Raw genomic sequence first — 27,783 nt, forward strand, 5'->3', positions numbered from 1 at the left:
CGGCCTCTCCCTGCCCTGCCCGCAGCTCGGTACCTCACCAGGTGCTCTGTTGCGAGTTCCCTTTCCGCAGCACAAGGCCTTTCATTCCTTTGCTTTTGGCTATTGTGCTGCCTCTGCCTTGAAACTATCCCTCACACCGGTGCTTGCCCTTTAATTTGAATGCTCAGATTTGCTCAGTTGATGCCTAAATTTATGATGGGCTTCCTGAGCGTGAAGTCAGTTGTAGCAGCAAGCCTTACACACACTGTAATAGTTTGTGATGGAAGACACAAACTTCACTTTATCTGCTACCTTCATTGCATGTTAACACCGCAGCATCACTGCGATTGGTACGGAAGAGTTACTTCCAACACTATCACAAACATAAAAATGAAAATTCAGGGATCAAAGGGTCTCAGTAATAAAACATTTACACAGGCTGATGCTCACCACCTGTGGAGTGGGGAACACAAGGAAGGGTGAAAAAAATCTGTTCCTAAGATGTTTGCTGATAGCTTCTCCTTCTAAGTACACTTAACAAATAACATGAAATAATGCATTCAGAGCCATTTGTAAATCTTTTTATTACAGAAAGACAATTATGAAATTAATTTTCATCCAGATGAAGATGTAGTTCAGTTTAGAAAAACACGAGAATTTTCTGTGAAGTATAAACTGGTGAAATTGCAACACTTGAAACTACATATAGATGGAATAATACTTATGAACAATACTTGCAAAAAAATGTAGAGAAATGCACAGGAAATTCAAAGATAAAGACATGAAAATACCAATTCTGTAAAAGAGAACAGTTTAACAATAATCAATTAAGAAATTATTCTTTTGCTAAGATAGTAATTTTATTTTGCAGAACCATTCCTTTCTCTTGGTCCACTGATGCTAATCTTCTGGAAAAGAAGAACTGCATCAACAACACAGAGAACAAGCAATACAAAACCAAGCACCTGCAAAAATAACGATAACGTTAGTTTTCTCTTAGAACCTCTATCTTTTGCTGTAGTGACTCATCTGCTGTGCCTCAAAGAAGCAGTAATTGTATCTGCCCAAGGTGCTTCTGGCCTTCTAAATCTGTGTATGATTTAAGACAGCTGATAAATTAGTTATTTAAATCCCATCAACCTTTCATACAGCAGTCTACACCCTGTCGTTTTCTGATGTTTGTCTCAAGAGCTAGAAATATTCTCCTTGAAAGTGAAGCTAATGATGCGGTATTAAACAAGACAATGCTTTTATCCAAAAAGAAAATCATTCTGTGTCTAACAACTGTCTAACTTCTGGCCCAGAGCAGTCAGCATTTGTAGAAACAAGCCTAGGAGGAAAGTAATAGTGCTCCTCTTGTCAGGAACGCTGAACTGGAAACATTTGAATTCAAAGAAAATGTACATCAGTGTTTAAAAATACGACTTTGGGCAGGCAGCTGGAAAAGTGTGTTTGCAGAATGACTGCACAGTTAACCTTCTCAGCCCTTCCCTTTCAGTGTGATTCCACACTTTCTTTTAATTCAAGCATGTTTTAAAATTGAATTGTCTGATCAGCAGGAGTAATGCTAAGGCAAGCCTTTTCTGGAAAGCATAGTTCAAGACAGTTTGTGCCCAAGGAATACAAGCCTATGGGCAATTTTCTTTCTCCCAGTACTGAGGATGTCATGCATTCTGCCCAAACTTGTTTTCCAAGCTATCTGATTGGAAGGTCTTCTGCTTTCAGCTTAACTTTAATTCATGTTCATCTTGTAACTGAGAATATAAATTACATTCTGCCTTAATCCATCACTTTATCATGAAATCTTTTTGCTTAGGTTGTCAGTTATCAGCACCAATGAGGACAACAGCTTTGCATCCCCCTGACTCTTAGGCTGATTTTGAACAACTCAGATGACAAGTTCTGTTCATTATTATTTTATTTTTGGTTGCTTGTCACACTCTAACTTTACATGTATTTCAGGAAACAGACTGAAATATATTCAAAACTGATTGTTTTTTTCCCCTCACTGCTTGTTACTGCTCTTTTTTTTTAAGCTTTCCTTCAAGTTAATAATACCAATAGCTTAAGATAGTAAACTGGTTTGATCATAATTACGAAAAAGTCTTCATAGTATAAAAAGACCTTTTCAAGTGCTGTAATTTCTCAGGTTGTCAAAAAAAATAAAATATGCTTCACAAGGGAAGTACCAGCGTATCTGATAAAAAGTTTCAGCCCTTTTTAGGAAGATAGCAGGCATTTCTTCTTAAATCCTGTAACCAAACTGGATAGTTGAAAAGAACTACAGATTCTCCCACCTAGAATTTCTAAATTATTTAAGTAAATGGCAGCTACTCAAATTAGCTAAGCTAACTGTTTTCAGCATTAGTATTATTTCTACACAGTAGTTCCTAAATACAGACAAGTCTTTAAATTACTTGATTTGGGGATTAAGTGAGATAAATTAATGTGCATTCACGTCTTTTTGTGACTGGTTTTCCATAAGAGAGTTACTTTCATGGCCTTATCAAAACGTAAGGATACAAAATCATGTCGATTTTAAGAATCAAAATTCATTAATATTTTTCTACTTACTCCTCCAGCCAGTGTCACTTCGTTGGTCTTAATTATTACTGCACACAGGCACACAATTAGGAGGAACACAGCCGATATCACTGAGTTGAAAATATCCTGAAAAAGGCAGTGGAAGCAAAATATTGTGAAATACACGTCTGAAGAAGAATATGAATAGCTCCCAGTATGGTACAGGTACTAAAAAGCTGCCGTTTTACTCTGACAATAGGATTAAACCCGTGTAAGATCAACAGTGACACCCAGTGGCTTGATGGTAAAAGAGAACTCGTGACAGAACATCCTCTTTTTACCTTTCTTCACTTCTTTTTTCTTGGCAGTCGAATTTATGCAAATTTTCTGTTGCAAGTCTATCTGTCTGACAGACTAAAACAATAAGCAATGTATTTTTTTAAAAGGGTCGTTAGAGGAGAACTCGTTAATATTTAAGGAAAGTGTGTATTTAATTTGTCATGTGAAAGATGAAAGGGGCAGGATGATAAAGTTAAGCAAATGATACTCACCAGAGGAGGAACTGTTACAAAAACCAACAAAAAACACATGCACCAACAACCCCCTATGTTAACTGATATAAATCAGCTCTTTAGAAGTCTGTGCAAAAGAACACAACAGTTGCTGCTAGGCAAACCTGACTCACCAATGAAACGCTATTTTCGCTTTAACTTCATAGAAACCAGGACTGAATTAACTCTGCAAATGAACTCCCCGAGCAGACTTTCAGGGGTACTTCCATTCAAGTTAACAACACGCATTGAACAGGCTTCATCTCGACCGCGAGCCGATACTCACAGCTAAAGGCCAGAATAGCTTGGTTATCTTTTTGTCAAGTTTTAGCAAATACAGTAGAAAGAACAACAGCGGGATGATAACTTCCATGATCGCCAGCGCCGTGTACGCTTCATGGGCTTTCGAGGCAACGAAGCAGACGAACGCTACGAAGGCCACCAGCTGCGGGAAGAGACGGGAGGGGATGAGCGGGCACCCGGGGCTGCTGCCGGCCGCGGGCAGAGCCCCGAGCAGCCCCGCAGCCAGCTCTGCCCGCGGGGCTCCGCAGGTACCGGGGAGCCTGAGGGGCCGGAGCCTCCCGCTCCCTACCATGCGGCCGAGCTTCAGGGCGCCCCGCGGGGAGCGGGGGAAGCCGGCATCCACCGCCACCATGGCTCAGGGGCCGCGCCGGGCGTTGCCGTGCCGCGATCCGCCGGGCGGGGACCCCAACGGCGCCGCTCCGCCCCGAACGGCCCCGAACCGCCCCGCTCCGTCCCGCTCCGCCCCGCTGGGCGCCCGGAAGCGGTGGCGGTGCGGGTGGCGGTGGCGATGGGCGATGTGGCGGCTGAGCGCGGCCTGGGCGCTGCGCGGGGCGCGGGGGCGGCGCGGCCTCAGGAGCGGCCCGGCGGGCGCGGCCTGTCCCGGCAGGGCGGCGGCGGCGACAGCGGCAGCGGCGAGCTCCTCGGCGGCAGGCCCCGCGCTGCGCGGCCGGCCCGGCCCCCGCTGCAGTGGCGACTGTAAATCGCGACAGGGCGCGATAAACGGGGCGGGGGGCGAGAGGGGGAAGCGAGGCGCGTTTGCCTGTTTTTATTTATTTATCTGTTTTTAATCCCGTGTCCCCGGTTACGTTGGTAAAAGCAGCTGCCGGCTCCCTTAAGGGGCAGCAGCGAGGTTCTCCTCAGCCCGTCTGTGTGCCCGCAGGGCCCCTGCCTTCCATTTTACGTGCCCCTGTGGCCCCTGACCGGCCTTCACGCAGCGCATCGGCGTGCCCTGGTGCTGGTTGTTGCGGTTTGTGTGCTTTGGTTAAGGGCCGGTAATGGCGGTGCTGCTTGCAGAGATTGTTATCGCCTTGGAAACATCCTAAAATCTTCGTTCTTATCAAGCCCGTGAAGATCTGGGGCCTCGCACTGTGACCCCACAGCAAATAGCAACTACCTGAGGAGCCCAGCATAGCAGAAGTGTGCTGACGGGGTGTAGGTGCTCACTGTTTGACTCCAGTGTTAAAGTCAACAGAGAACTTAAGCTAAAGCTGTGTCAGTGAACGCTACAGTCTGTCTGTTACATGGTCAAATGATTACCCAAAGCCTTAATGATGTGTAGTTTTGCAGGTGTTCATGTTAGCCAGCAGAGAACACAACAACTTAGTGGAATAGCTCACAGTAAGAGGCTGAGTATAAATATAAATTATGAAGATCTTGGTTGTAACTCCTGTCCTTTTTTTTTTTTTTTTCCTCACTTTAGATAAACATCTCATAAAAGGAGATGATAAGAAGACTGTTGTAAGTATTTACTTTTTTTTTTTTTTTTGAAAAAGAATGTAAAATGTTTAACATCTTACTTTCTGTAAGTGTACATGCATTGGCAGCCATTAAATGTGTCTGTTCGTTGACCAGTGTCCAGGTGGTGGATCCTTTACTGTGTCTGTTATCTTTATAGATATATGTGAAGACCTAAAGCAGGTTTACATCTGTAAAGATAACAGAAACAGTAAGCCTAAAATGCAGGTTTACATTTATCTCTGTCTGTTAGTTGCAGTACAGTTGTGAAGGATTTTAGCAAGTGCAGGGAATTGCTGAAGGGACGAGTTGCAGTTTGAGGTTGGGTATTCTGTGCGTAGCATAGCAGTTGCTCTGTACTAATCTGTGAGCTTTTTTCTTGTTTTAGTTTTGTAAATCTCAGTGCCCAAATTTTAAATGTGTAGGCTTCTAAAAGTACTAAGTTTATAAATCAATTTTAAGACATCTATTTAATGGATAGTGAAATTATTACTCCACTTGGCATTTACTTCAAGTTGAAAGTGAAGTTTAAGCCTCTGAGGTTGAGGTGTGGCAGGTGGTGTAGTGGGAATGTAGGAGGAGCAGCAGCAGGTGACAGTCCTGAAGCCCTTAGGGCCCTGGGGAGGATGTGGGAAGTGGCTGCACACTCAGGGCAGGGTGGTGGAAAGCAGCTGGCTATGTGGGGCGGGGGACAAAGAGTAAGCTGCCCCCTGCATTGTAAAGGAACTGCTGGCATATGTACTTTGGGTAGAAGAAAAGGTGGTGGTCTCTGGGGAGCCACAAAATCCAAACTGATCCCTAATGTAGTTCTATAGAATAACCTATTGATTTTATAAGACAGTAGTATACTTTGTATGGAAAAAGTAAGTTTTTACATATGGCGTTTACTTCTTTGCAATAATTCGGCTTTTAACGGTGGTACTATTTTTCATCAGATATGTATTGAGGGGAACATTGCAAGTGGAAAAACAACATGTCTGGATTATTTTGCACAGACTACTAATATTGAGGTACTGGATTTGCATTTCTTTATCCTTATTTACATCATGAAGTGTTTGCTTGTCTTAACAAAATTGACAGTTAACTTAGGACTGTTGTTCCTTCTTGGGCTACTGAGAAAGGAGCGGCATGTTGTGAGCCAGTGTACTTGCTACTGCAAATATTTAAGTATTTATAGTCAAGTTGTGGAAGAGACTTTTAGATGATGCGTAGTATACTACTTGATGCTAAAGTATCAATAAAACATGTAGATTAGAGTTTGTACCTCTGTAAATTGACAGCAGCCCTAATGGGTTGGGCATGTTTGGGCATGTTTGCTTGTATGCCATTTTGTGTAATTAAAAAAAATAATCTTACATTTGTTTTGTAAAAAGCAAAGACATATCAATAACGATGTACAAATATTGATGTAATGTAACAGAGATTCCAGTAAATAGATAAAATAATACATCTATTATAATAATTCCTGGGAATTTCTTAGACCAATATTGAATTTGTTTTCATATTGTTTAGAACAGGATTAAGGGAAAGCTGGGCTTTACTGTCTTTTAAACAAGATTTGAGATCAAACCTCAGTAAACAGTTGCTTTTGTGTATGTCAGACGTTCGTACTTTATGCAGAGGACCTGGGAATACATTTGGGAAAAGGATTCCACATACAAATGCTTGGTTTCCAGATGTTATTTGGTTATTGGTAAATCCTGTGGAATAAATAACTAGTAACTAAAAAGACAGCAAACATTAATCTGCTTGTAGTGCAACATTTTATAATAACACAGTTAATTTCCCAGGTTATCAGATTTTCTGGTTCTACAGTACTCCAGCAATTTTAGACCGTCTATGAATCATATGAGTCTTTTGTGTTTTTACCTGCTCTACTTAGAAGCTTTTCCTGATTATTTTTAAACATTATTAAAGTTTTGAATGCATTTTGACTTTTAGATCACAATAATAAACCTGAAACTAGCACAATGGCATTCTCATCTTCTCTTCCTTTGCTAAGAAATATTATTCTCTGGGAAATCAATTTGTGAAGGAACAAACAGGTCATTGAAATGCAGTTGGCACTCAGCTAGCCATTCTTTCCCCTACATCATATTTATAAGTGACTTGAAAAGTGAAATTATATCTGGGCCTGTAATCAATCCAGTGTTAAATTTTGAAGATTTAAAAATAATAAAAAGATCATGATAAGAAACTATATTTGTCTTTCCTTTTTTTTTTTTTTTTTTAAAAAAAAAGGTTCATTGTTATATTTTGTGTTGCAGGATTCAGTGCTCTTTATTAAAGAGGGATGAACTTTTCAGTACATGTCCTGAATACTCTGACTTACCAAGCGAGCATTCATTAAAAGTAGTTGTAGACTTGTAGGGTCAAGTAAGTATTTCAACTCTAAAGGATGTTTAACATGGATTTTTTTTTTTTAATAAGGTCTTGACAGAACCGGTGAATAAATGGAGGAACGTTCGTGGTCATAATATTCTGGTAAGTGATAGAAACAGATTGCACAGTTACAATAACTATTCTTTTTAGAAAACACAAATGATGACTTCTTACCATTTAGTAAAACTGTTATGAAAGGTGTGGTTGTAATTTCATACATCAAGAAAATAAAGCTCTATGATGCAAAAATCACTTTTACTGTGATTAAGACATGCGTATAGTAAACGCATAGAATATTAAATGTTGTTTCAGCAGGGCTTGTGAATTTTTATCTTTGCATAGCTGAGTGATGAGGGGCAGTGTACTCACGGAGTGCCTGCTTTCAAAACACCAAAACTCTGCCAAGGGAGTGTGACTTGGCTGCATGAAAGGGGTTGTAGGTAGAGGTCCAGGCATAATGCTAGATTATACACTTTTTTTACTGGGTACAAGCTGAAGAATTTCACAGAAAGCCACAAATACATAAGCCATAAAATACAACTTAAAAACATAAAAAATGTAAAAAATATAAAAATATATAAAATACATTTTATATATAAATATATAAAATTTTATATATAAATATATAAAATATATAAGAGAATAAATATAAAAACATAAAAAATACAACAGCATAAAAAGCCATGAATACAACTGTGACAGTTGTATTTAAACCGACTTACATGTATTTCAAAGAAGGGAATAATGTCTTTGCTATTAATCTGCCTCAGAAAACAAGAGGTGAATTTCATCAGTTCACTGTTAGATTGCTAAAGATAGAAAATTTAATCCTGGAAGGTGAGAGTTTCTGCTCTCTTCAAGGTGGTTACCAATTGTAACCGTTCCCTGTGGGTAAGTCACTTGGTCACGTCTGTGCTCTGAGACAGGGACCTAAGGGCTCTGACTATATCCACAGATACACTTTTGCTGGAATGGTTGGTTTGTGGTGTCAGCCTTCCTTGCTTGTATGATCACCTCCATTGCAAAAATTTAGTTCCTGACCAAGATCAGTGCCCAAGCTCATCTGGAATTTGCTGTCAGCACAGCATTGTGGATACACCCTAAGCCATGTGTGCTTAAGCATTTGTATTAATAATTGTATTAATATTAAGTATTTGTTACCATTACTGCCAGTGTAGGTCCTGTGGAAAAGGTGATTCCCCTGTGAGGATTTGCTGAGGCTGTGCTTTACTGTTACTAGTAAAAGGGTGAGGCATGCTTGGTTGTGTCACATCTCATCCCAGCAATCTGTGTACTTCAAATTAGTTTTTTGTTCTGATCGTGAACAGGGAGAAAAAGAGGTCAGATTTATGGACTGAAGCGATGCTACTTCAGTGAATACACTGAATGATGCTTTATTTCAAGTCAGATCTTCTAACTGCATCGCAGGAGGGACTGGTGCTTGTAAATGTCGGGGGGAATTGAAGCAGTGAGAAGGAGAATCTGAGAAATCTCAGAAAGCCATCTGAGAAATGCTGTGAGGGTCCCTTGGGGGGGGGTGAAGTTGTAAGAGTCTGTCTGAAAAGCTATCTTTTCTGAGGCCTGAGACATGCTTACTGGAACCATAGATGTGTTTCTGGATGGACGAGAGTCTGGAGTATTATGAGAGAGTTTGTCACTGCACAAAAATGTAGTATCAGATACGTTTTTAATTAGTAAATGTATTGCTGTAGTGCATAGTTTTTGAAGTACACAATTTCAATTTTTGTTGTTCAACCTTAACAACAATAACAAACAACACAAAACAAAACAAAAAATAGAACCCACTTTTGTCTTGCTTCTATCTCTAACCCCAGGGCTTAATGTACCAAGATGCATCCAGATGGGGGATAACATTACAGACTTACATACAGCTTACAATGTTGGAGCAGCATACTAGACCAATGGTAAATAAGTGTGCTTTTCTTATAACTTAAAGAACTTAACTTATGAAAGAGTTGGTAAGATGTGGTTATGAATAAATATTTCTAATAAATATTTCTTTTCGTCTTGTATCTGAAAATTAGGATTCTCTGTGTATTCTTTGTTCCTGCAGCGTGTATGCATTTTTCATGCAAAGATACTGTTGTTATGCTCTACACATGCTCCAGAAGGGTGAAACACCTGCTTCCTATCTGCTCAGATCCTTTGCTTCCCAAAAGTAATACTGCTTCTTTTGCATCACCCTTTAAGAGGTAGACTTGCGACAATAGCTTCATCACATGCTAATGACTTGTCTGTATTGACCCTATATAAACGTAGTTATTTCAAACCTTTGGCATGTTTTAATTAATAACAAAGATGTTCCATTGCTGTCTAGCACAAATTTAGCTATTGTTTCTCATGTTTATCCAAAATATTTCCACTCAAATTTTATCTGTTGCTTCACTTCAGATGGTTTATGCCCTTTTTTTTTTTTTATCTTCTTTTTCTCTGTTAAGTATTTCATACCGGTGCTTTTCTGTTTTTCCAGAATGATAAAAATCTCATTCTGTTGTAGAAAAAGCTCATAAAAATTCCTAAGGATTGTCCAGCATTTTAGTCTGTGCTTTGCTGCCACTTGAACCTTGCTGAAACAAATGATGATTCCATGGTGATTAACATGCAGAATACCTGATTGAAAAGAGCACTTCCAGGATGGCATTGCTCTGCAGGAATCAGACCGTGTCAGAGAATATCTTCTCCAAAATGGAGCACTGTTTGAACACATGCAAGAGTGGCTAAGGCAACTGTTCTTTGTCAGTGATTTCTTTGGCATCTGGGGGGTAGAAGAACGCTTGAGACAGCTTTAAAGTGCTGGTTTCTTGCTACAGTTTTTCTGAGGTAAGCTCTGTGCTATTGAGACAGTAACAAACTTCAAGATGGCAGCAATTCAGGTAGCAATAGTTTTTGTTGCTCTCTTAAGTCCTAAGTGGATTGCTGCTTATTTTGTACTTCAGCTGCTGTGTTGAGTACTTCTGTAGCTGCCTCGAAACTTGCATATGAATAAAATTTAATTACACAGGTGTTTAACAATGTAGTGACCACAAATAAGATTATTTACACTTCGTTTTTGTGTTCCCCTTCCCCAGTGATTTTTCTTATTATGGGATCTGGAAGAGCTGAAAATGTTTTGTATTTCAGAATGTACAGGACATCATGTACAATAAGAACTTGAAAAGACACAAATGCTGATAAAATGTAAACTACTTGGTGACTGTCAAATTTTATTTTGTAGATTTCCCCGGTAAGAATGATGGAGAGATCAATTCACAGTGCAAAATACATTTTTGTAGAAAATTTATATCGAAGGTACAGTATATTATTTTATACTTTTATTTTATGTGTTTAAATGAATAAAAGTGTCCAATTATTTATTTGGTAATTTGTATCTAAATAGTGTGTGCTTTTGTGCCACTCTGTGTTGGAGTGGCTGTGTGCTTTGTACAGGGCCTGCTGTCCACTGGCAGAGTAAATTCTGGAGGATGTGGGACAGGTGTCAGCATTCTTCACAAGTGCTCTTGTCTTTAGAACATCTTAGCATTTACAAAACTGTTAATTGAAGTTATCTGCTCTCCAGCTGAATATACAAGTCTTGCTTAAATGAAAGCAAACAAATACTGAATAGCTCAAAAAACATGGGGCTATGAAGTATACTATAGGAGGGAGGGAACGAGGTAGTATTATCAAGCCTAGCATCCAGGACTGTCATGTCTTGCAGGTAGGAACTCAAGCAACAAGCATTCTAGCCCTCACATGGTATTGCTCAGAATCAGGGTTCACAGGATCAATACAGACTCAAAACTCTTTGGTCGGTGAGTGAGTAAAGAAAGAACAAGAACTGTTTGTCTATAAATGCCATTTTCTGAATTGAGGTCTTCCTCCCAGCCCCCCAAAATGTGCTTAGTGCAGTCATAGAGCAGCTGGTTCTAACCTTTTTTTAATAAATAAATGTTTTAATAAACACATTTATTACCTGGCCTGTGTATAACTCATCCACTCTGTACTAACTAAATAGTGCAGCAATCAGCACAGGTATTTTTATAATGGTGATTGTATATTGAAAATATGTAATGTTGTTCTATTGTTTTTTTTTCAGTGGTCTAATGGGACAAAATCAGTTTCTTGCCCCTGTGTGCAGGGAGCACAGTGGCACGCCACAAGATGGCACCCATGCTACGTAAGCTTCTAGGCATTTATTGAACTAGTTCGAAACTTTACGGAGAGACAGTAAGATGCGAGGCAAACAGAAACAAGAAGAGACATTATTTATCCCAGTCTGTATACAGTGGAAATGTAACTGGAATGCCAGTCTTTTTTTTTTTTTTTTAATTAGCAACATTTTATTCATGGTAGACAAACTGCTTTTGTCCCAAGAGAAACTTGGCTGCTATGATGCAAAGTCTGCATGTCAGCTTTGTGTTAATTTTGTAATAAAATTTTTAATGGTGTCTAAGATGTTTTGTTGCTTCAGCAGTTTTTAATATTGGACAGAAGGCACTTGTTTTGTAAATGTAAAGTCAGTGATCAAAGATGCATCACATTAGTCTAATCTAGTCATTCTGAATTGTGACAATCAGTCTGAAGTTAAGTATTTGTCAGGGAGGTATTTGGAGACTTTCCTGAACAATTCTTCATGGAAGTGCAGGAGCTGGTGATTGTAACATGTCAGGAAATCTCACTTAAGAGAGACAGTGAGAGGGGAAGTGTCAGGGTGGAAGGACGTTCTCATGTTGGATCAGTCTTTGGATTGCTGCTTTGGTTCAAAGGTTCAAATATGCTCAATCGTTCAGCTGAGCTGACAAAAATTTCAACTGTAAGATGGAAGGTACTAAGTTGAAAAGCAGATACATAAAATATAAACACACCTTTTATTATATATAATATATATAACTTCTATACAGTTATTTTATATACATATGTGTGCATATATATATATATATGAATTGATTGATTACAAAATAATGCGAGCATTGTGTAGTTCAGAGACAAGTGTATTTAATTCTTGGAAGTATCTGGCAAAAAGTTTCCAGGACAGAAGGAAATACTAGTGCTTCTGTACGGAGCTTTTAGGAGGAAACACTACTTTTTACACTTCTTACTGCTTATGCATGATCTGTGAACTAAAACTGAAAACAGGTGTGAAGCTGGGATACTGGAATGATCAGAAGAACCGAAAGCCTGTTTAAAAAGACAAAAACAGTGCCATATTCGTACAGAACAGTTGGGATAATCGCTTGTCATCTATTGGCACACCAGCTGCAAACAATAAAAATGGGAGTGATATTTGAAGAATATAACAACAGAAGAATAATTAGATAGATAAAAGCTGTGGATACATTAGATGATGAAAAATTAGAAGATAGTGTCATCTCCAGCAGAAGAACAAAGGGAAAATACAAACTTCAGGCTTGGTAAATTTATGTAGAAGGATAATAGTACCCTGTGGCAGGGAAAAGGCTTTGTAACTTAAAAAGATTACTTCCCATGCTATGTTTCTTGTTAGATCGTTGCATGAGAATTTAAAAAATCATGTTGTAACTCAGTAGATTTGGCAAAGGAAAATGTCTTCGTATCCATCCAGATGCTTTTTCTCTCCCTATTAGTGTTCCGAGAAGGAAACTGCTGTCTGTTAGGGTAGTATTGTTAATTATTACATAGGTTAATAAATATGCAAAAGAAGCTTGCAGAGAACACAGAATGTTGCCCATTGTAGAAATGGAATTATTCCTGTCAGATTAAAGGTCTGCAAAACAAAACTGACCTCACATCTTTAAATTTTACTGAAAATTTTATCAGAAAAAGCCTTCAGTCTCATGCTGCTCAACAGATATTTTCAGGTGTGTGGAAGGCTTCCCATTAAATTCAAAATAAAGTCTCAGACTGTATGCTGTAAGCATGCTACAAAGATCAGTTTTTTTTTCTGCTTTCTTTTACATAAGAGAATGTATTGCTTAGGGTTCTGGTCTTAAAATGCAGAATTCCTTTTTATTCCTGGTCTATACAAGTCCTCCTCCTTTAGGTGAATGTTTAGTTGAAGCAAAAGATGAAGAGCTTTGGAATATCAGGAATACGAGCTCTTTGATCCAGTGTCACTCAGTATTTGTGTTTTGGCTTTGCAGGCTTTTTCCCAGAGAGAGAGAAATAGCATAAGATTTACGACAATGATGGAAGGCTTAAATTTTGAGCCATTTCTGATAGCTTCCCCGGCATGCACTGACTGCATGAGTGTCCAAGTTCTTGTTGTGATTGCACATCTGAGTTTAGCGCTGAAAGACACGCTCATGTTAGGTGTAAAACTGTAGAAGATTTTTAAATGTGTGCACGTGAGTATACATGGTACGTTGCAGGGTAAGCGCTTGCACTTTGTCCCATTTGAATTCATAGGTATTTATAATTCATTTTGCGGTAAACCCTTTACTTGGTAGGAGTCAAATGTCAGTAAAGTTTTCAAAGATGCAGTGAAACCTGTATCATTAGGGACCTTGAGCCTGATACAGAATCCTCATGTGATTATCCAGGGGACTCTGCTGACACAGGGAAGGCAAAGGCATGTTGTCCTCAGGGGAGGTCAATGCAGAACTGACGTGGATGTATCCTTTAGGTTAAGAATGGTGTTATTTTTTTTTTTAATATTCTTATTTCTAATTTCTTTTGAGCTTCCTGTCTTCCAGAGTAAAGCAGCAGAATCAGTGTTTAGCTTATTTATATCCAAAATGTCCACTTACTGATACATTAGAGGAATAGCAGTGAATTGGAAGATATTCAGCTGGATGGCAGATAAAAAAAAAAAAAAGGGAGGTGGTAGGAATACTGGTTTTGCTTTCTTGCATACTTAAGTGGAAATATCTTTCTGGATTATCTTTATTTGGTTTTGCAAGTAATCAACATGTTGCCAGGAGAATGGTTGAGAAATCTGTAGGATCTTTTTATTCAGCAGTATTTAAAATGTTGCAATTGTTTTTAATCATTCAGGTGGAAAGGACAGGTATCTCTCAATACCTTCTTCCTTACTTTATTTCTGTTACAGAGGCATTTAGGGAAAAGAATAGAGTATGTATTACTGTAATCAATTTGGAATACAAAATAATCTGAAACTAGTAATATTTGACTATTTAGGAATATGGTAATATGAGAAAGCTCTGATACCAGTAGAAGTAATGTGATCCTTAATATATCATCTGTAGACTACCTTTTACATGAGTTGTTTGAGATTTTATTATTCTTATTGAGATAACTTTTGGGGTAGTTGTCTCCAATATTGTCTGTGTGTTCTGAATACAAAGTTCAAATTAAGCATGCTGAATATTTCAGGACACAAATATTTCTTACAGTAGGAGTTAATTTTATTTACATGGTGTCATTATTTTTTCACTGCTCTCTACTTTGGCTTCTATAGTGAAATGTCATTGCTTCTGAGTAAGTCAGGACTTTCTGGTGTCATGCAGTTCAGATATATTTGATATTATCCTGATGTAAGAAACATGAGTAATAAATATAATAAATATCATTGACACTCATTTGTTATTATTGTATAAATGTCACTTTATACCACTACATGGTCATGTTTTTTCTTCTTAGTCACCAAGTAACTATTTCTTAATTGTGGTAGGAAACATTATTCATGTTTGTAACTGTTAATAATAGAAACTTTATGCTAGTCACTGTTTTTAGGAAGAGGAAAAATTTGGACTTCTATTTGTATAGACAATGCTTTGTAAGGCCTTTAATGTTGGTTTTGTTTTCATTTCACATATGCTGGAATAAATTGGGAGTAGTTAAAAAAAAAAAAAAAAAAAAAAAAAAAAAAAACACAAAAAAGCAACAGTCCATATGAGTTTAAAATTGATCTTTGTGTATTGTTCAGTGAATGATGACTGTCATGTTTTTTTTCAGCGGGAAAATGCCAGAGGTGGATTACGTTGTCCTAAGCGAATGGTTTGACTGGATCCAGAACAACACTGATGTTTCAGTTGATTTAATAGGTAAAATTTTGATGGGATCTGGTGGGGCACATTTGTGGGTGGGTGGGATTAAAGTGGGTCTTTAATCTGAGGAGAAAAAGTACCTTTTTTTCTTAATAATCACATTATTAATTATCATAGTGGCTATGATGTGTATCATAAGACAGTACGAATTCATGGATGTTTCAGAGGTTGATTGACAGTAATGCCAAAGGGGAGGTTCAGTGGTGGTACCCAAATCAGGATCCTTTTCTTCTTTAATTTGTGAAGTTTCTTCTTTGCTTTTAAAGCTGATCCTTGAATGTAACTATTATTTACCTATATATATATTATATATATGTTTTATTGACAGTTTACCTGCAGACTTCTCCTGAAGTTTGTTATGAGAGATTAAAGAGAAGATGTAGAGAAGAGGAAAAAATAATTCCTCTGGTAAGGAGTTCCTTTGATATATGGGGTTACAATGAGCTTGAAAAACTTGTTAATGCCGATATAATGCTTAAATCGTATCCTGAGTGTATTTCCAAAATTAACTGCAGATGTCTGGAGGAGTTGGACTTGATCCTTGGGGACCCCTTCCAACTTGGGATATTCTGTTCTGTTCTATTTCCATTGTGAATTAAAACTTCGTTATTCGATTTTGGCTTACTTTATAAAAATGATCTGTTGTGCATGCTGACTTCCCCAAGCGTTAAGTTTTAGTAATCAGTATACTATAGCTGAATGTTATAGTGAAGTATTAATCAACTGTTCATCTTCTCCAAGATATAAGAAGCTAATTGTTTTTTGTATTACTAAATAGCATAAAGGCACCCTTTTGAAGCACAGATACTCGTGCATGCAGATGCTGAAAATTATGTGGGCACTTATCATCTGCTATTACCGGGAAGTTTATGCTTGAAGAGTGTCTCTGCTTGTGTCTCAAAACAAGCAACATCTTGAAAGTAGTTAGTATCTGGGAACCTGCTTAAAAATAAATCAGTAGAATGGTCGCTTCCTGTGTCACAGGTTACTCAGTAGCTTTTCACTGAACAGGCTTTCTCCTAAAGAAATCCTGAATGGAAATAAATGTATTTGTAGGAGACATGCTGTATATTACAAGGTTATCTACTGTTGTATAGTTCAGTAGAAGTAATTGTCAGTTCAATGTCTATGCAAAGGTACATGCAAAAAGCTAGATTTTGGGCCAGATTTTTTTGCCTCGGAGAATAAATCCTTGCTTGGGTGGATTTGAAGAGACGTTGTGTTATGTTGTAGCTCTACCGAGGGGCAGGAGGGGGAGAAACCAGTTGGAATGAAAAATGCTAAGTGATCTCCATGAAAAAAATCTAATAGTTGATGAGAGGCAGAAATGCTTTTAGAGGAAATTAAATCAGTTAGGAGAAATTGAACTGGCAATATTAGGAAAAACATCGACACAGGAAGTGCCTTCAGTATGTTTTCTTTGCAGTCTTACCCTTTTTGTCCTTACCTCCCTTCGCTGTGTTTTTCCCTGACAAATCTTGGGCCAGGTTATACCAGTGGGACAGAAGCACCGTTTTTGATCTTACAACATGCTGAGAGCCCTGTGCCCTTCTAAACTCTGTCTCTTAGAGGTTCTTTATGGAATAAAACCATATACTTGGAATTAATTTTTCTCACAAGTTTTTTCTCAGATTTAAGTTTTTGTTAGTGGAACTATCTGATGCTCATTTTCATGTGTAGTTGTTAATTTCTTAACAAACATACAAAAATTGCTATGTGTTTCATCCCTGGGAACGTGTGTTATCTGAATGCCTCTTTTCTAGGAATATTTAGAATCTATTCATCAGCTCTACGAGGAGTGGCTCATTAAACATACCTTATATAAAGTTTCCTGCCCAGTGCTTGTGAGTATAATTTTAGTTATAACCAATTAAGCACATGGATTATTGTACTCTTTAACTATTAAGAGAGATAATTAGTGGTAAAAATAAATAAAGCTGCTTTTTTAATAACCTTTGGAGAAAGAAAATGTCAGAAAAATGTTTACAGCTATCCACAGAGAATAGCATAAGTCTGGTTGTTACCATATAGGTGGAATGTAGGGGGCTGTTCACTTCTGATTGTTTGTAGGATCAGACACATAGCTTTTCAGTGAATGCCAGATTCTGAACAGAGAAATAATTAAATGGATTTCTAGGAATCTACTGAAAGTATTTCATTCTGGCTTCAGTGGTAGTCTTATTTTGCTCAAAAGCAAATATATATTACGATGACGTTATTTCTAATGTTCATGTTCTTGTTTTCAAGGTTATTGGAGCTGACCATGACATGCAGAAAATGATAGAAAAGTATGAAGAAAACCGGGACCAAATACTAAATCCATATAATATGCAACACCATTTATAGAAGTCTGTGGTACTTGTATTTTAAAACAAACAAACTGTATTTATAAAGTCCTGTTTGGGGGCAATTTTGAGTATTTGCAGTACTTCTGAATGTAAATGTTTCTACTTTAGCATTATGCTTTGTAGGATGTTGTGGACTTCCCACTATGAAATGTTCCGAAACAGGTCACAAACAGAATATGCTCCAATTCCCTTCCACGTTTTTAGGTTCTCCATCTGCTTTTCTGTGTTGATGCTGTTCTGTTGAAATACGTCTCTTTCTCCCATGTCCCACTTACTGCTGTTTCCTATAAATAACCTAAGTTTCTTCTTTTTTTTCACCATGACAAAGCTGTTTTTGTAATTTGAAAAAAGTAGTTCCATACAAAAGGTGGGATGTCATGTTTTATTAGAAGAAGGAAATGAAGTGCATCACATTAAAGTAGGTTTGTAAAACAGGTCATGTCAAAATAGGGTGTGTGGGTTTCTTACTTTAATCCCACGTACACTACTGAATTTCATTGAATTCAGTTTCTTCTGCTTTACATGAAATCACAGTATAGTTCTGAGATAGCTATGTATCAGCAGAGCCACACTGAATTCAGTGGCATAAGAGTAACATATTTCTTGTGACTAGGAATATAGAATGGCTCTGAGGCCGCCTTTTTTAGGGCAGGTTTTTAAAAGGGCTTCTCTATTTTCCATGAAATCACCTTATTATGGCTTACATGAGGACTAGTGACAATACAGTGTGCACAGAACTCTGTTATTCCTTTCAAATGGTGATATAAGTAGTAGAATTAATTGATTTTTAACTGCTTTGGATTCTTAAATGTTTGAGTGTTTTTGTTGTTGTTTTGTTTTTTTAATAAAGAAAAATGCACCAAGTTCTTTCAGATTACACCTTGATCAGTTTATTGTGGTTTACAGGTACTTGGACAGTAGAGAAATGGGGGGGGGAGGTAATTCTTGTGGTTGTTATTGTAAGCGTTAAGTTGCTCTGCATTTCCATGTTACCCTCTTCAGTGTTGTCTTCAAGATAATGCTTTTAATGGAGCAGTTATGACTGTTTTTGCATTGCTTTTTCTGTTTAATTTGGGGGGGGGGATAATTTCTGAAGTACGGTATAACTTTCATAACAGCTTTGATTGGTTTAATTTGCACAAGCAATGTTAACAGTACTTTAAAACACACTTGGATTAATGTTGGTGAGCATCTGTCATGGCTTTGTATTGAATGCTCCTGAAAATGGCTAATCTTCAAGACTTTAGTTAGTACTTCCATCACTAATTGCCTAAATGTCTGTAACTTGTTGACAGTAATTTTCAGTTACTTGACATTTTCATGTTTCACGTGATTTTGAACAATATTTTATTGTATTACTTTTTGAGATCACATCTTTGATTTCGTAGTTTTGTGGTAGCTGTACCTGAAATGACTGCACCTTTTTCCAAATCAGGAAATGCAGTTCATTTCTTCTTGTTATTCCCATCTGGTGTTTTTCTTTTTTCCCCCAAATCAGTACAACTTAACAGTGATCAGTGCACTGAGCATTTCTTAGTGGAGTACCGTATTAGTATGCTAAAGCTTGTGAACTCAGTTGCTGTTCTGTTGTTCTGTTTTAAAGCTTTGGAATTCTATCTTAAAAATAAGATCTTGCATGTTAAATAATTATCTTATTGATGTTTATTTGTGTAGGAGCAGTGGTCATGCTTGAAACCTTCTGTTAAACTTTCCAAGTTTTTTTCTTCTATAAGAGACCAAATGAAATATTTATAAATATTTCTGTAGGTTTCACTCATTTTCAATTTGATTATGGTTTGTAGGAGCCAATGATAAGTATTTTGTGTGCTAGCTTGGCAGTCTAGAAAAGAGCACTTAATTGTTTTTTAAAGAGAATCCTGTGGTACCGAGAATCTTACTGTCATCTTTTTGAATTTCAAAGCAATTTGGTTTTGAACAGATTTTTATTTTTTTTCTTCATGATCGGAACAGGAGTTTGAACAGGAGTTATTGATATTCATAATTATAATGAAAGATGTAGGAAACAACTATATAATTTATTAAAAATTACAGATTCAATGACTACAGAGTATGTTTTACTGTCTTTTGCTGTCTGTTTTCATAAATAGATTTCCATGTATTTGGGATATGTATTGAGAACTGGAAACAGAAGTGAACAGCTTGTTAGTTATATGTCATGAATGCACAATGTTTGCAGTCAGCTATAGATGTGTAGATAAAAATACTGCAGGAATCATAAATAGATGTTTTTAAACCTGGAATTTGCTTTCTCTGAAATTTCTCTGTTCATAAGGGGGAGAATAAAAAGGACAATCAGCATTATTCTGATATGATTTTATTCCTTTCTGAATGTCAAAGAAGGAATGATGGGGCAGCAAGTTGGAAAGTATCACAGAAAGTATTCTGGGTTTGTAGGCATGCTGAACTTCTGTACCAGTGGAATAGTTCCTATAAACAAGCTGCCCCTTCTCTTGACTTTCAAGATATCAAGAAGTGAGATAATTTATTAAATTTTCCTATGTTGTTTTTAATTTAAATCTAATAGAGTGCTAAGGTTTGCATCAGAGCATCCTCAGTGTGAATGGTGAGAATCATTCTCACTCTGAAAGTTTCAGATTACCTCGATTTTATTTAAGCAATTTAACTTCTTGCAGAAATGACTGGTGAGCCAGTTAGCCTTCGTGGTGTTGTTTCCCAATACCTAGGTAGCTAGTAGTGGCTACCTCTTGGAACAGTTCGCAAATAATTTAAGATTTATAAATTCTGACATCTCATCCCAATGAGGTCCACATCTAAACTGCAAACTTTGTGAAAAGAGATTTTCTCCTTATATATTACTTTTTCTTTATTTCATACTTAGTCTGGCTGCATATCTTCTCCAGACTTTGGCATTGACCTTGTTGTGGTCAAGGTGTCTTAGCAATCAGTACCATCTGGGAGCAGCGTGTCAATTGACTTGAAGACAGAGACTGGCAAAAATTCAAAATGTTAAACAGTTGCATTCTTGTCATCTGGCCTTTTGTGTACTCTCTTCTAGCATGGGAAGCATGTTTAGACTTTACTTGTTTGATTAAATACTTCAGAGTTGAATGTCCAAAGCTGTAGGTCCTAAGAAGCCTTGGAACTTAGGTTCACTGCTGTAATTAGCATACAGAACTACTGCCAATGCCAGGAACTAATCCAGCATCTCTCTTCATGGAACGCCTTCCTGCAGAGATGGGGCATTCTGCCATCAGTTGCAATTAAAACGTTCAGACCTGAAGCTTTTTGTCCCTCTCCTGAATATTGGCTCTCCTAGCAAGTCACTGTCCTGACTTTGAGAATACAATCCTTCCTGTAGAGTATGGAGGTTTAAGTAGACATTACACGTTTATACAGTTCTAAAGCAAAATAAAGTCAGCTGAGGATTTTATTTTTTAATTTTTTTACAGCGCTTGGTTAATTGCAGCATTTGAGGGGGCTAACAGTTGCAAGTTTCTGAAAAGTAAGAGTTAATTTTCAGAACAGTATCTAGTGGTTTGTAGATTAATTCCTATGTAAGAGAAATTGAGTCTTCTGTCTAGCTGACATGATATCTTCATTGATCTTTTTTTTTTTTTTTTTTTAAGAGAGACTGGCTTGTGATAGTTATTTGTGCTATATTAGGATCAGGGCACCATTTTGCTAAGTGTTGGGTAAACATGCTCCTACCAGTGATCCGTCTCTGAACACATACAAAGGTCAAAAAAGAGCGTGGCAGAATAGAGAAACGCTTTTTTACTTGTCTTTTGTACGTGCTACTTGATCTTATTTTTATGTCAGGGGGCTTCGAGGTGAATCTTCTGCTCCACCCTAGAGTCTGATAGCAGTGCATCCCTCCACGGTAAATACTAAGTTATTAGGACTGTGAGTGTGCTGCTCTGCAGATGTTACTGTATTCCATTCCTATTCCTATACACATTCCTATTCCACAATATATTTATAGAAATATATTTATAGGAATTCCTATAAACCACAGGTTGTGGGTTTTTTATTTATTTGGTCCTTTTACTATTTAATGCTGTGAAAATGAGCCACGTAGGTATTTGATCATCTATCTCACTTAGAGAACTGTGCCATTAAATTTTCAGTGGGTGGACCCTGTAGCAGTGGTGGTGGGTTACTGGTTAATCTCTGTGTTTAGATACAAGGTTAAATAAATGTGATATTTCAGAGATTGTTTTTTCTTTGCATCAACTCCAACAGTACAGACATTTACCTTTGCAAGTGCTTCCCAATCCCTCTCAGGTATGCTTTTGTTTATGTCTTGGGGATATATTGTTTTTGACCTTCGCTTATAATCTGACGCAAATTGTAGTTCTTTGTTCATTCACTGCCTGCATGCTGGGTGTTTTTGTCTTCCCAGTGAAATTTTGTTCTTGGATTTATAAACAAAACAGTTGATTCTAAAGCCAAACTGTTTGTTGAGCACCTTAGCTCCAGACAGGGCAAGAATGCATGTGTGATATGAATGCAAAGGGGAGGGAAAATGACTATTCTGAGAGATGTGTGGGGGAGAGGTGGTGTGATTGAATAGTATCATTCAGCAACTGGTTCTGCTGCCTAAGCTCTGTGTCTGCACAGATCAAAAGAGAATTTCTCTAATCCAAGGCTTGTGAGAGCTGAGCAATTCAAAGTGGTTGTGCGCAGCATATAAATTTGGGAACAAAGTTGGCCTTGTGTCTCTATAATGGAAAGCCATAAAAAACAGTAAATCCCCATTCAATTCATTGACAATCAGGACCAGCTGTAGCACAATTACAGTTGACAGCACACAAGGGGATGGGCACACACTTCACAAACACAAATCACCCTCCTTTAGAAAGAGTCTCAGGCAGCTCTCGTGCTGGCTAGCAGTGCTGCTGAAGTGGTTGCTCTCATTTAAGTCAATTAGCCGCAGAGAGGTGCAGTGGTCATTAGTAACAAGGACAGGAGGGCACTAGCACACAGAACTTAAAGACAGTGGTTTCTAGTACAAGACCTCAAAAAAACTACTGTTTGCATAGGAAGAGAAGTTAAAAATGTTCTTGTGGCAGAAAGAAACTCAGATGAAAATATTCAGGTCTTCTAAGTAGACAGTAGCTCTCCCTTCAAAGGCTGGCAGAACACTTAACAATCCTGGTCTGACATAGAGAAGAATGATCCAGGTACAAAAACATGAACAAAAAGTAGATTCTCAGAGCCCTTTTATATTCCATAAATGTTGTGCAGTTTAACTGTTTCTTTGGTGGGCTTCATGCAGAAAAAAGATACGTTAATATTACTCATGTCATGATCTCAACCAGCACTGCTGTGATTTGGTGGAGCTACGGGCTGTGGGGCTGTTAGCAAGTCAGCTCTTCAGAAAGACCCTACCTGTATTTTGTTTTCTCTCTGTCAGGTTGCCCATGAGCTCCTAGACATGGAAAACACTGGTCCAAAACTCTGCACAAAATGGGGCAAAGTAAAGAGCTATGTCGTATGCCAGATACTATGAAGACAGAAGCAATTGCGAACAGGCCTGTCAGGGGAAGTTGAACATTTAAAGAGTGGCAGCTAATCGCAGCAGATGTTAACCGTTTAAGCCCAGCAGTAGGGCAGTAACAGAGTTGAGATGCTCAACATGGTCTATTTTCAAGTGGTAGACTTCAGTTTCCTCTTGCAGTGTTTTCACCTGTGTAAGCTGCTGTTAATACCTTATGGCTACAGGTAAGATTAAAATGGGATGTTAGGTGTGTGGATCTGTAATACTGGTGGTCACATAAATACTTGAGGCATCTTCATTTGTAAGGGGTTTAAGATTTAAAGCACAGCTTTAATAACCCCCCACAAGGAGGAAAATATATCTTAGAAAAAACAAAATGATTAGGAAGAACACACAAATACCTGAAAGAAGAGCGAGGAGGCTGTGGTGGGTTGACTCAGTGAGTAGCTAAGCACCTGTGGATCTGCTTGCTCACCTCCCTGCATGACAGGAACATAGAAGAGCAAAACCAAGAAACTCTGGGGTTGAAAGAGGTTTAATAAGTGAAGGGAAGAGGGGAAGGAAGAAGTGATGCAAAAGCAGACAAAAAAAACACACCACCTTCCGCTATCCCAGTTTTATTGCTAAGCATGATGTTACACGTTATCTCTTTGGCTAAGTTTAGTCAGCTGTTCCAGTTGTGTCCTCTCCCCATCTCTTGCCCACCCCCAGCCTACTCACGGGAGTGGGGGCAGAGTGAGGAAGAGAGAAGGCAGCGGCGCTGTGCAGGCACTCGTCAGCAACAGCCAGAACACTGGGGCATCATCAACAGTTTTAGCCACTACTCCTAAACACGCCATGGTACAGGCTGCTATTAAGAAAGTTAACTCCATCCCAGCCAGACCCCGTACAGAAGTATTAATCTGTGTGCACGTTCACAGTATCTGCTTATCCTGCTCCTCACCACCATCGAAAGCTGAAGGCAGTCTTGCCCTGATGACAGGACTCCAGCAATTAGTTGTTCAAAAACTAATTGGGTTACCCCGGGGGGGATTACAAATAAAGCACTTTTAGATCAAGTGTTCTGGCACAACATTCCTTGGTCACTTTTGTCAATAATGACATAAGGCTCCTGGATTTCATTTACTTTTGAATTATAGTTCTCCAGCTTTACTTCACTGGATTTGGGAGAATCACTATCAGGCTGCAAGAGGTTCCTTCTGCCTGGTGCACTGGTGCTTCTTCTGCTCGGAGACTGAACATTAATACTTCGTGGTGGAATGTAGGTGGGGTTTGGGGGCTCTCTAATACGTCTGAAGCACTCACAAGCTGCGTGTGCATGAGGAGTATCCATTAATAGTCTCTTGCTATCAGAATCAGTAGTGGGATCCTCCATGCTCCCAGTAGTACAGCACAGATCTGAAGATGGCTCAGTACATGCAGCTGCTTGGTTCTGCATTTGAGCATTGGTCAGGTATGTGCATTTCATTTTGGACTGATTAAATTCTCTGACATTCCTGTCACTAGTAGTTGCATATGATACTGACTGAGGTTGCCCAGTTTCCTCTACTGGATACATCAAATCCTCCTGAGTGTCCTTGACTTGTAGCTTTGTGAAGGTTACAGACAGCTCACAAACTTCCTCTTCCTTAGTGACACCGCAGTTTTGGACAGAGGCAATGTCCTTGTATGGCAGAGACTTCAGCTCATTGGGTTCGTCCGCAGGGTCTGGGTCTACACAATTTATGGCATCGTTAATTTTTGCTTCAATTGATTCTTCAGGCACTTCTTGAGCTTCGTACTCCAACGCGTTCTGACTGTCACAAGAGCTGTCAGCAAATATTGCGAAGGCTGGCGGACCGCTCGCTCCTGGTGAGAGTGGCACAGGCCTGATCTCGTTTACAGCTGACTGTGCAGTGACTGCCAAAACACATTCTTCACTTAGACTGGCTCTTGGCTTTTTTTCAAAAGCTTTTGGAGAAAGATTCTCACTGAAAATAGGTGTCTGTCTTATGACAATGTCGCTATATTCGATCAAGAAGTCCTCGCTGTCTGAGCATTTGCCTGGAAAATGTGCTGTGTTAATGACTTGCCTTTGGTGTTCCTGAAGCCTGTTAGTGGATTGAGTAACCGCTAACTGAGGCATGTCGTCTTTGATCTTCAGATTCCCAGCAGCTTCAAAGGATTTATCGCTATTAGTTGAAGACTTCGGTTGCGTAGCAAGGCACAAAGATGTTTCTCTGTTTTCTTTATTTTCTATGTTTTCAGAATCTTCTCTCAGGGGTGTCTCATCTTCTTTGTCCTTATTTCCGTGATGCCAGTGCGTTTGTGTTCGCTTCTGCAGGGTCTTCTCCAAATTGCCATGTTTTTCTTCATTTGTCATTTCGAGGATGGTTTCACACTCAATTCTTGCCAGGAATATTTCAAATGCAGTCTGCTTTGTTTCCTCATTGTTTCTCTTTCTGACAAGTGAAAACTCTGTTTCTGTTGTTGCAATGTAACCTATTTTCTCCAGTACTGTTTTTACTATGTCATCTGGGAGCACAGATTGAATATAGTAGACAAAATTACCGGTGAATGTCTGAAACAGAATGCAACAGTGAAAAACAGATGAACTCTAGGGGGATGGGGAGATGTGTGAAAGACTCCCTAAAATAAAAACTACTTCAAGATCAGTTAAATCTTTTTAAAAACTATTTTCTTGGAAGTTTGAGTTTTGAATCAGTGAGGCTTTTCTAAAAGCATTATTTTGTCAGCCTCTTGAGCACTGTATCTCTGCTGTAGCATAATAATTTCAAAGCAGTTATGCCAGTTTAAACCTGCTAAGATACTAGCCAAAAGCATGAATACTATAAAAAAAAAAAACAAAACAAAAACAAACAAATCTAGAGAAATTCAAACTAGAGAAATTCAGAAATGAGTCTTATGTGTTCCACTGAAGAATGGAAGATTATTCAACAGAAGATTCATGGAATCAATCACCGAGGTCTAATTTTTCCTAAGGTGAAAGACATGATGCACTCACGGTTACTCATATTTCTTCATTGGTGACAAGAACATACCATTTTCTTTCTCAGTGGTTCAGATTCTTGCTTTAACTTTACTTTCCCAAAATTGGGTTACCACTTCTCTGAAAGCACCCTTCTGAGCTGACGCTATTCTAGGGGAGATATTGCTAAAACATGCTCTCTTCCCACAAGTTGCCTGCACAACACGACTTCTATAAAATGCTGCTGCTGTGTAACAACTTCAGAAAGTTACCATTGGCTCTGTTCTGGAGCTACCCAAGGCATGAGGCCTAGTTTGTAAAGTCAAAGTGTTTTTTGGTTTTGCCATAAATCTTGTGATGGGAGAGACTGTTTACCTAAGCATGACCAACTCCAGGTAAGTCAAGAGAAAGGAATTAGGAACGCAGAGCTGACTTCCAGTTAGGGTGCTGTATTTTCTGGCTGCCCTTTGAGACCTGCTTACTTACTTCCTACTGCTAAGTGTTCTTCTCACAAGTATGACATCTTGGGGGAAACAATACTGCCCCCCCTAAAAGGCTATTAAATTAAAATGCCATGGTATAACATAGGGCTGAGCCTCAATCTACTTCCTGGTAAGTTAGCAGCAGCTTTCACTGCCCAGCTTCTGTTCTTTCTGGATGGGAAGAAATGAGCAGGCATGGGGGTGGCATCAGTGTGGGTGAGAGACACAAAACATTAAGTATGTCTCCAACCAATAACTTTTATCAAAACCGTTATGGGCACGGACATAGCTAGTTCTCCAGCTTGTGCCTTTCAGTACAATTACTTCAGGCCTTCAGTAGGATGTATCTTGTATTTTGTATTACCTACTGTATTTTTTTCTAAATTAAACTTAAAGTTTGTGTACTACAAAAAGCTGAGCCTGCTCATTGTAGACCTTCATATCTTACACTAATTCTTAACCCTGTTTTAGGAAGATCAATGTGAAATGGTAATCTAGGGCTGTTTGAGAATCCACAGATGGTACCTAAGGGCAGGAAGAAAGCAAGAAATGGCTTTTCCTTGCCAGCATCTGGTGCTGTAGGAAGGGAGATAGGGTTACATTTTGAGGTTGGAGAACTTGAAGTTCAGGTGGCTTGAGGATGCGTGCACGGGGAGGGGGCCAGCCCTGATCCCCAGCTGTGGGCAGCAGCAGCGTGTCTTCTCAGGAGCCCTCTTCCGAGGGCATTTCCCATCCCACACCGGCTGCCCCCACGGATCGAGGAGGGGCCGGGAGCCCGCCCGTGCGGGGCCGGCCCGGCAGCTCCAGGCCCCCCCTTCCCCAGCGCCTCCGCGAGCGGAGCCCCCGGCAGGGCCGGGCAAGGCCTCGCCTCCCTCGGGGGCCTCCTACCTTCAGCGACCTGATCTCCTTCCTCCAGGGGGCCAGCAGCAGGTTGACGCAGAGCAGCTCCAGCACCTCCAGCGCCTTCAGCAAGTCCCTCAGGACGCCGCCGCCGCCCCCCCGCTGCCCGCGGGCCCGCCGGCACCGCTCGGCCACGCCGCGCACGTCCAGGCCCCCCCGCCGCCGCCGCGGCTCCAGCAGCCGCCGAGCCCTCGCCTTCAGGGCGGCCTCGTCGCACGCCGCCAGCCGCCCCTCGGCCCCCCGGGCCGCGTAGTAGGCCAGCAAGTCCCGCAGCACCCGCTCCTCCTCCGCCGCCCCTGCCGGCCGCTCCTCCATGGCGCCGCCCGCCCGCTGCCCCGCGGCGCCGCGCCCCCCGCCATTGGCCGCCGGGGCCCCGCCGCGTCACACGGGCAGGGCAGGGCAGGGCCGGGCGGCACGGCCCAGCC

General features: G+C 39.5%; 3 protein-coding genes across 5 annotated transcripts; 1 reads left to right on the forward strand and 2 right to left on the reverse strand.

Annotated features, from left to right (window-relative positions):
- Positions 1-608: 608 nt before the first annotated feature.
- LOC116494214 (chemokine-like factor) lies at positions 609-3,774 on the reverse strand. 3 transcript variants are annotated; one of them, XM_032195976.1, is made up of 4 exons: positions 3,646-3,774; positions 3,340-3,498; positions 2,554-2,649; positions 609-884 (listed from the first exon to the last, which is right to left on the reverse strand). In XM_032195976.1, the coding sequence occupies exons 1-4, from the start codon at positions 3,706-3,708 to the stop codon at positions 840-842; spliced, it is 363 nt and encodes a 120-aa protein (XP_032051867.1). In that variant the 5' UTR covers positions 3,709-3,774; the 3' UTR covers positions 609-839. The 3 variants fall into 3 exon arrangements, with proteins under 3 accessions (XP_032051867.1, XP_032051866.1, XP_032051865.1); XM_032195975.1 differs by having other exon boundaries at positions 609-887; XM_032195974.1 differs by having other exon boundaries at positions 609-944.
- A 216-nt stretch (positions 3,775-3,990) lies between these two features.
- On the forward strand, positions 3,991-19,587 carry TK2 (thymidine kinase 2). The gene is made up of 10 exons (XM_032195392.1): positions 3,991-4,052; positions 4,777-4,814; positions 5,747-5,821; positions 7,242-7,295; positions 9,029-9,118; positions 10,429-10,502; positions 15,087-15,175; positions 15,507-15,586; positions 16,942-17,022; positions 17,426-19,587. The coding sequence occupies exons 5-10, from the start codon at positions 9,035-9,037 to the stop codon at positions 17,522-17,524; spliced, it is 507 nt and encodes a 168-aa protein (XP_032051283.1). The 5' UTR covers positions 3,991-4,052; positions 4,777-4,814; positions 5,747-5,821; positions 7,242-7,295; positions 9,029-9,034; the 3' UTR covers positions 17,525-19,587.
- A 1,525-nt stretch (positions 19,588-21,112) lies between these two features.
- LOC116494088 (spermatogenesis-associated protein 2-like) lies at positions 21,113-27,673 on the reverse strand. The gene is made up of 2 exons (XM_032195790.1): positions 27,347-27,673; positions 21,113-25,568 (listed from the first exon to the last, which is right to left on the reverse strand). Exons 1-2 carry the CDS (start codon positions 27,671-27,673, stop codon positions 24,063-24,065), a joined length of 1,833 nt encoding a protein of 610 aa, XP_032051681.1. The 3' UTR covers positions 21,113-24,062.
- Between the last annotated feature and the right edge of the window lie 110 nt (positions 27,674-27,783).

The sequence above is a fragment of the Aythya fuligula genome, chromosome 12 (genome assembly GCF_009819795.1).
Source record: "Aythya fuligula isolate bAytFul2 chromosome 12, bAytFul2.pri, whole genome shotgun sequence".
Lineage (NCBI taxonomy): Eukaryota > Metazoa > Chordata > Aves > Anseriformes > Anatidae > Aythya > Aythya fuligula.

Bases quoted from the DNA above. Each gene is read 5' to 3' on its own strand.
- LOC116494214 (XM_032195974.1), bottom strand. From the start codon at position 3,708: ATGGTGGCGGTGGATGCCGGCTTCCCCCGCTCCCCGCGGGGCGCCCTG. The intron at 3,499-3,645 runs GTAGGGAGCGGG...CTCTTCCCGCAG, and splicing joins CCCTGAAGCTCGGCCGCATG to CTGGTGGCCTTCGTAGCGTT. The intron at 2,650-3,339 runs GTGAGTATCGGC...TGCCTTTTTCAG, and splicing joins AGCTATTCTGGCCTTTAGCT to GATATTTTCAACTCAGTGAT.
- TK2 (XM_032195392.1), top strand. From the start codon at position 9,035: ATGTACCAAGATGCATCCAGATGGGGGATAACATTACAGACTTACATA. The intron at 15,587-16,941 runs GTAAGGAGTTCC...CCTCTTTTCTAG, and splicing joins AGGAAAAAATAATTCCTCTG to GAATATTTAGAATCTATTCA. The intron at 17,023-17,425 runs GTGAGTATAATT...CTTGTTTTCAAG, and splicing joins AAGTTTCCTGCCCAGTGCTT to GTTATTGGAGCTGACCATGA.
- LOC116494088 (XM_032195790.1), bottom strand. From the start codon at position 27,673: ATGGAGGAGCGGCCGGCAGGGGCGGCGGAGGAGGAGCGGGTGCTGCGG. The intron at 25,569-27,346 runs GTAGGAGGCCCC...ATTCTGTTTCAG, and splicing joins AGGAGATCAGGTCGCTGAAG to ACATTCACCGGTAATTTTGT.